General features: G+C 43.0%; 1 protein-coding gene across 2 annotated transcripts in view; it reads right to left on the bottom strand.

The window, feature by feature from the left end:
- Window positions 1-2,865: 2,865 nt before the first annotated feature.
- Window positions 2,866-8,370, bottom strand: part of VSNL1 (visinin like 1) — a 160,359-nt gene continuing 154,854 nt past the window's right edge. For both annotated transcript variants that reach the window (XM_019537374.1, XM_019537373.1), the window contains exons 3-4: window positions 5,057-5,272; window positions 2,866-3,824 (exon numbers count right to left, since the gene is read on the bottom strand). In XM_019537374.1, coding sequence (XP_019392919.1) covers window positions 3,627-3,824; window positions 5,057-5,272 — 414 coding nt within the window. In that variant the 3' untranslated portion in view covers window positions 2,866-3,626. The remainder of the gene's footprint in view (window positions 3,825-5,056; window positions 5,273-8,370) is intronic.

The raw sequence follows: 8,370 nt of genomic DNA on the forward strand, positions 1-8,370 counted from the left end.
CCCTATCTGACTGACTTTTGTGACCTTAAATCCCTCATGCTTCTGCAAACACAAACCTGCAGCACATGCATCACACGGGGCACCTTCTGTGGCTCAGCACAGGGACCGCAGCAGTAGTCAGGGCAGAGAGCAAGCAACAGATGAGGCCGGGGAAGGGAACCGAGTGGCACTTGGGATGGGCGCAGAGTTTAACTTGTGCACATCTGCCAGAAAGGTTGGCCTTCACGGGCTTAGGAAATTGGACTGAATGGCGCTCTGAAGATTTTCAGATCATGCTTACCGGATAACTGGCATGGAGCCAGTCCGCAGCCTGGATCCTGCCCGTAGGCTGGCCCGACATGCTGGATTCAGCAAGTGTCCTGAAGCGGACGCCAGGACCACCCCAGGACCGCGCTGCATACGGCACCTCCCTCAGCACCACTCTGCTCCATGCTGGATCCAGCACGCATCCTACTCCACGTGTGCACTCAATCTGGTGTGGAGCAGACGTCATGTGTGGCAGGCGCTGCATGGTGCCTGTGGGTCAGCTTCAAGACCCACAGGTAGCACCGGGAGCCAAATGAGGGGGCTCTGTGGGCCAGGTTTGTGACACCCCTGCTTTAGCATTTAACTGTATGTGTAGACACTTGCAAAGCAGGAAAGAAACCAAGCGGGTTCTTGGTGTGCTTTTTGCTGGAACGAGAAGGCCCAACTGCCTAACGTGCCTCATGCTGTTTTTTCTTTTTATAAATTAGGGTCTTTTGTGACTCCCACATTGGAGCTGAGCTGCTTTTTTGGTGGGAGGGTGTTGTGGATCCCTGGGCAGACTGCAGAATTGCAGTCTATATGGTAAGTTTATTAAGACTGACATCTGTTCCCATGAGGAAAAAATTCTCAGGCCTTTCCTGGCAGGATATAAACTGCAGTAATCAAGAGCGAGAGGAACATAAAATCAATAAGGCATCCAGTATGCAATCCAGAATTAAATCAGATCCATGCCCAAAAGAGACTCGGCTGCCTAATTCCCACTGGTTGTAGCTTAAAAATAAAGTAGTCCAGTACAATAAAACGTATGTGTGGGTGTGAAATGCAGTGAGTATTAACCCTGGTGTCTCTGTGGAAATTTTGGTGCAAAGCTGCAGTTGTAATTTCCACTTCTGGCTATTTGTTCTAGAAAGTGGAAACTCACGGTAAGGTCGTCGTGCCTGTAGATGTGATGAGATGGTTCATCTTGCTTGAATTTTATTCCTTTAGGAAGATTCTCTTTTCCTCATGTGTTCCAGACATGTGAAACCAATACCTGTCCCTTCAGTGTTGACTTTGGAGATGTTTTTGTGACTCCAGCATTTGAGCTTAGCTGCTTTTTTGACATCTAAAAACACAGCATGTTTAAGGCATGATTTACCTGTGAATGTAACTGTCTAGTTTCTTTAAAATATAACCAAGTAGAAAGCTTGAGTGTCACCCTCTTCCTCCTAATTGGTAAGCACCTGGCTAAAATGTGTGCACTTATTTTCCCATGCTTTGTCACCGTTTACATCACTTTAAAGGAAGCCCAAGGCTTGGTAACTCGATGGTTGTAGTGATCTGGGAAGACGGTATTTTTAACCTGTAATTCTACATAATTCTATCAATACAATGGTAGTGGTGGAGTGATGATGTAGCCGTACTGGTCTAGGGATTATGTGAGAAGCTAGGATTTCTTAGGGGGGTATCTTTTATTGGACCAACTGCATAGTTTGGATGGAGTTAGGTAAGCTTTTGAATGCAAGGCATTCATCTCAGGTGACGTAACTCCACCCCACCTATGCAGTTGGTCCAATAGAAGATATCACTCAAAGAAATCCTTGTTTCTCACATCAATATACTGAGAATATTTTATGATTGAGCTGCTAAACTACCATCTCATAGGTTTTTTACAACAGGTTTGTGTGTAAAAGTGAAGTTGTAATGTCCTGCAGTAAGAGAGAAGCTGAGCATGTGCACAGAAAACAAGATCAGAGGGGGAGGCTGGGTTTAACCAAATGAATGCCTTGTTTTGTACTGACAGGCTGGCTTGGAAAGCTATTTAAGTAAAGAAGAGCGTGGCTTTCTGACTGGCCTGAAATTCAGTTTGAGGCTTTCAACATTTCTCTCAATTGTGACCTAACTTAAGGAGCTTTGGAAAAGATGGCTGTATGCGCCTTAGGAGGAGTTAGTCTGGAACAAGTACCATCCCGCTCCATCGGCCGGTCACGTCTGTTTTCTTCTACATATTTTTACATTACATAGGAAACATCTTGATCTGAACATTTTGAGTATCCAATGGGGTGTAATAGGACTCTATTAGGTGCTGAGATCTACTATTGTCTTAGAGCTACTGGTGCTAACATGCTTGGGACCAAGGTCCCTTTTTGGCACACCTGATCTTTAGTGCGGAGTGGTTTTAAAAGCAGGCATCAGGAGAGAGCTGGTGAGGTTAGCGTTGTGAGAGGGATTCTGCTGCATGTGTCCGTGCAGCTCTAGAGATGTCCTGGCCGTAGGTCTCTGAAATACAATGTAGACTATTTTTTAAAAAAGTTTGCTGCCACTGCACCATTTTTAGAGACCAGATGTTAAAATGTCACTAGGTGCAGAAGAATTAAGGCAGCTCTTTTCTATTGGCTGTTTCTCTGATGTATGGGCTCAAGACTTCAGAGGTAGGCAGATGATAGCACCAGCTTCCCTGTTACACAGCATGTCGAAAACAGGCGCCACGTTATACTCACTTTTTTGTAATGAACTATGTGTATTTTTCAAATATTATAGCAGCCGATGCTAGTAGCTGACGGAGCCTTTCTTTTTATTCCCATTAGTTACTCCCACTGCACTACAGATGGAAAGTAAGAATTAGGGGGGGGAAAAACGTCAAATATTATAAATTTATTTTGGGACATATATTTCAACCTTTTTGGAAGCTTTTGAAAATTCAGGCAGAAATCAATACACTTCCAATAAAACTTTAACTTCCCATAAACAATATTTTAAACATATATATATATATTTATACTTTTTAATTAAGGGAGCATTTTAGCAGGATTTGCTTGTTTGTTTATACTGCATTCCTCTGACATAGCTCTTTCCAGATCGAAGGGATGCAAATGAGGTAAGAATTAAGGCAAACCTAAAAGGCATGCAAATGAAGTACATTTATATTCACTGACAATACAAGCACGTGTGGATCAGACTCAAGAACTGAGGAATTGTCTCCTCTGTCTGTCCAGTACTACTTTACAGCAGAATGGTGACATGGTTTATAATAAACAGTTACATTACCATGGGAATTCAGTGTCACTAACATTACTCAGTCTAGGAGACACAGAGCGAGCAGCAGTAAAACATGAACAATAAAGAATATAATTCACGGCAGCACAGTACTGCTGCACAGGCTTCAGAGGAATAGGGCTGTTATGAAATGACATTGCACACGTCACATTGTGGCAGTTTATTTTATAATATATACTTTTAAAATTCTTTAGCAAATGACATTCTCATGCACACAAGTGTTTCAAACACAAGAAGCAAGTCCATTTACAGGTAGTCCAAGCAATTTTTTGTGTGTGGAAATAGCTGCAAACTGAATGGAACATTTAAACTTCTGTGCAGTCTTTAATGCATTTGACACAAGCTCATTTCTGAATGTCACACTGCAGGAGTAATACGATGGAAGGATCACTCTTTGCAGCTTCTTTGAATTCATCCAGTGTGATCTGGTCATCTTTGTTCTTATCCATCTTGCTGAAAATCTTGTCTACTCGTTGCTCTGGCGTGAGACCATCTTCATTCATCTTCATCATTATCACAGTGCCCACCATTTTGTAAATGGCCTTTGGAAAGAAACCAAAAGGGAAATTAAAAAAAAAAAAAAGTTTGGATTAAATCAAACAGTAGTTAATGCATGACTGGCTGGTGTGATCATATGCAGAGACAATTTTCTAATTTATGATGATGATTAATAATTTGCCTCTGATTTTTTTTAAAGAATCTCAAGTACTACAAATGTAACATTTAAATATTGAAGTTAATTCTTTAATAAATGTACAGCGTATGAATGTGCTGCATTCTGCACAGCAGGACAGATTCTTTCTTTAAAAAATAACTTGAAATCTTTGTTTTACTATAAAAAATATCATCTTTATAAGTAAACTTTCAAATGCAAATAGATTAATAATTATGTTTAATTCTCTAAGTGTAGCTCTAGTGATTTCTATTCTGAATAAACCGTGCATGCTTCTTAACTGAAGTTTCTAGCAATTCAGATCATAAATCAGTTTTTATGTAAAATATTTCATTAAGATTTTAAGGTCATATTTCTCCACACATAAGCTTTTTCTGATACAAGATCATGTTGGCCTGGGAAGAAGCAATATATTTAATAAATACACAGACGATCCAAAGATGTTCCATTCTGGTAAAAATGTAAGCTCATTTTAAATGTACATACTTCTTTAAAGAAGCCAAATTAGTATGTTGGAGGTATTTATACTTGCAACTTTATGCACTAGTTTGAAAGCCTTATAGGCAGCTGAGTCAATTTAAACAACTAACTGCTCAGTTTCCCGAGTGGTATGTTTTCATACTTGCGCTACTTTTCAGAACAAAACAGTATATCTCTGTTAAAGTCCTGTTATATTCACATATATTGAGTTGAACTCAGAGACCACGTATACAGTTTATAAATAGTTCTTTCAATTGGCTGGTATCATTTTGAGACATGTGACACAAAACGATGGACCGTTACTACATCAATAGGGATAATGGAAACGTCTCATATTTAACTGACACTGGAATAATAAGCCTGTTTTGGACAATGGGATGTTTTAGCATAACTTGTTTAGAGAATACAAGCTAATACTGGACATATCTACACGTGCACTAATGTGTTATAGTTAATGTGCATTAAGTTTAGTACGCATGGGCATTTTTACATCTATTGTACATTGTGCACACCTTTTTCTGCAATGCCCACCAGGTTGTCCCTCTTATTTGTTTCCATTACGAAGTACTAAGTGCCTTTCAAAGTGTTATTTTTTGTAACTGTGCATTACATTTATCTTACCTCTATGATCTCCAGCATCTCCACTCTTGTAATTTTACCATCCCCATCTAAATCGTACATGTTGAAGGCCCAGTTTAGCTTCTGTTCAAAACTTCCTCTTGAGGTGATGGACAGGGCACAAATGAACTCTCTGAAGTCAATGGTTCCATCACCATTCTTATCAAAGGTTCTGAAAGCATGTTGGGCAAACTTTGAAGCATCACCATATGGAAAAAACTGCAAAATAAAATACAAATACAGTCATGGGAGGGTCAAAGAAAAAAGCTACAGATCTGCATGCAGAAATGTTAAAGTAAAGACTTTGAGATGTGCTTATTTACATGGTTCACAGTATGGTTTATCGGCAATAGATAATACCGCCCTTCCTAAAGGTATGTTGGATACTATATACGTTAAACTTTTACAGAAATACTTCCATAAAGCTTTCAACAAGAAACCTTTACTGCTTTTAATTTATACCAAGCCATTTCACTCTCTTCAAAACCATTTTACTAGCATTTAACTACATCATCCTTAAAGTACAGCTCTACATTGAAGAGGCTACAATACACATGCTGAGGAGTGGAGGAGGGGGAGTGTTTTAATTAATTACTGCTGCTCTAATGAAAACAGCTCACTGCAACATATATTAAGCATCTGCACATTTCAGAATGGCTGCCAGACACTTTATCTAAAGCTTAATCAATGAGGTTTAGATAAAGCCCCACCCCAGTAACCATTTAGAAACATGTAGGGGCTTATGATACATGACGGTGAGGCCATGCTGGCGTGTTCTAATTAGAATATGGAGCAGACTTGATTAATTGATGTGTTCTGCTCTGATGTGTTCTAATTAAAATGTGAACAAGCATGTCTACAGGCACCCTAAGTAACTAAACAACAAGAGATTTAGCATTCCATGGTTCTTTGAAGCAACTCCCAAAAATATTTGCTTATTTTGTATGCAGAGAGTTATTTTCTATCTTCCAGTCTCACAGATACAACCTGCCAGCTGAAAGGCAAGCTGTGATCTCTCCAGCTCAAGTATCATCCTCAATATTATTCTGCAATTTAATATATGGCTTATGAGCTGTTTAGTATCCAGCTGTGCTGATGGTGTGAAGTCTTGATTGAAGCCTTTGAATGCCCCCACAGTATAAGTATTTGCTATTACTATAAGGAGTGAGAGTTGAATTTTTTTAAAAAAAAAGAACTAATATTAAGAGTTGAATTCTTGGGAATAGTTCTGGAAAACATACCCTTTCCACCACCCACCCCCTGGGCTCCTACAGAGCATGCCACCCTGCACCCAGGGGCAGGGGGCAAAAGAAACCAGGGGAAGGAGAAGAAGCCTGAAAGCCCCAGCAGCCTCAAAAGGAGCGATGGGGGGAAGCCAAGGCTAGGCAGGAGCCTGTGGGCTCCAGGTGAAACCCTTGACATCCCTGATCCAGGGGGGTCTGTGACTGCACATCCTTCAGCAATTTTCCCTTGTAGGACTTACTAAGATCCTAAGGCAGGGCTGGCCAGACTCCATTTCCCAGCAGCCCTTGCCTGCATTGCTGCGGCCAGTTTTCATGGAGACCCCAGCAGCGGCAGTGCCACGACAGCATGGGGCCAGGGGTTCCACGGAGACCAGCCCCAGCGGCACCGGCAGCGCGCACGGCAGGGCGGGGAACTGCTCCACAGCCAGGGCTGGGACCTTGAGGCGGTGACAGCGTAGTGCGGACCTGGGGCAGAGCCGTGACTCACTGCGTGCATGTCTCTGCCCAGGGCTTGCGGGCGAGGGAGTCCAGCTCTACGCTGGCTCTGGACCACGCTGTCACTGCTGGAAGATCCCAGCTCCCTGCCCAGCCTCGCACCTTGTCAGCGCTACTGGGGCCAGTCTCCATAGAAACCCTGGCTCTGCTGCTGCTGAGGTCACCATGGAAACTGGCCATAGCAATGCAGGCAGGGGCTGCTGGGAAATGGAGTCTGCTGCAGGCCCGATCTGGCCCGCGGGTCAGAGCTTGCCCACCCCGTGCTAAGGCTTGTGCAGCTACAGGCTAGAATGGGGCACCTGCCCCTGGCACCCACTTAGAGGGGGCACCAGAGTGCATCTCCCCATGCCCAACACCAGGAGTCCTTCCTACAGCAGAGAAGCTGTACCCCTAGTTGTGTATGGGGGAGGGGTTGGGCAGAATGGCACCCCCCTCCCTTGTGGGGGAGAAGGAGAGAATTGGGGAGCATACAAAGCACCAGCGCAAGCCATGATCTCTAGCAACTGGTAGAGTGGTTGTATTTTACTGTCATCTGTGCATGACTATGCAGGGCAGTAGCACAGAACTGGGCAGGAAAACTGCAGACCTGAATACACCTCAGCCTAATAATGCAAGCCTCTACATTTTTGATCCAGAATCTGCACAAATTCTCCATTCAGTCTGTTTTCATTATCTTCTATTACTTTCTCACCTGTTTTCGGCATTACTGAAGGAAGTAGTAAATGACATTGTTTTTCTCTTCTTGCCCAAAGAGTATCTGTGTATCACACTTACTATTTTTCACTTTGCTGAAGAGTCACAGTCAGTGACATTATGCTTCCCCACCAATAAGGAGAGCAGGAAAGTTATGTAGGTAGCAAGTGAATTCACAAACCAAATTCCCCTTAACAGGGATTGTGATCAGATTCAGGTTTATGAAGTGCAAAACTTCCTGGGAAAACTGGTGAATTACAGTGTTACAAGATGTTAGTCTAATTAAAATTATACTGTACAGGTTTGTTTGTTTACATCAAAATTAGCATATTAATGCATCAGACAGAGATCCATGTTTCTTATTTGAGGTGGATGTAAAATTTTCCTGAGCAGGGACTGGATCAGCCCCCCCCCACTGGGCTCCCCTCAGTCCCCAGGGGAGGTGCACCTAGGCCAAGGGTTAGGGAGGATCTAGTCAGGGAACTTCTGGAGGGACTGGATGCATTTAAATCAGCTGGTCTGGATGATCTCCACCCCAGAGTGCTGAGGGAATTAGCTGAGGTCATTGCGGGACCCCTGACACAGCTTTATGAGCACTCGTGGTGCTCTGGTGTGGTGCCAAAGGACTGGAAGAGGGCCAACGTGGTTCCCATCTTCAAAAAAGGGAGGAAGGAGGACCCGGGGAACTATAGGCCAGTTAGTCTTACCTCAATCCTGGGGAAGCTGTTTGAGAGAATTATCCTAGCACATGTCCATGAGGGGCCAGCAGGGAAGATTATGCTTAGGGGCAACCAACACGGGTTCATTAGAGGCAGGTCCTGTCAGACCAAGCTTGTGGCCTTCTACGACCAGGTCACCAAATCCTTAGATGCAGGGGTAGCAGTG

Source organism: Crocodylus porosus, unplaced genomic scaffold (genome assembly GCF_001723895.1).
Source record: "Crocodylus porosus isolate Cpor-Errol unplaced genomic scaffold, CroPor_comp1, whole genome shotgun sequence".
In the NCBI taxonomy this organism is placed as follows: Eukaryota; Metazoa; Chordata; order Crocodylia; family Crocodylidae; genus Crocodylus; species Crocodylus porosus.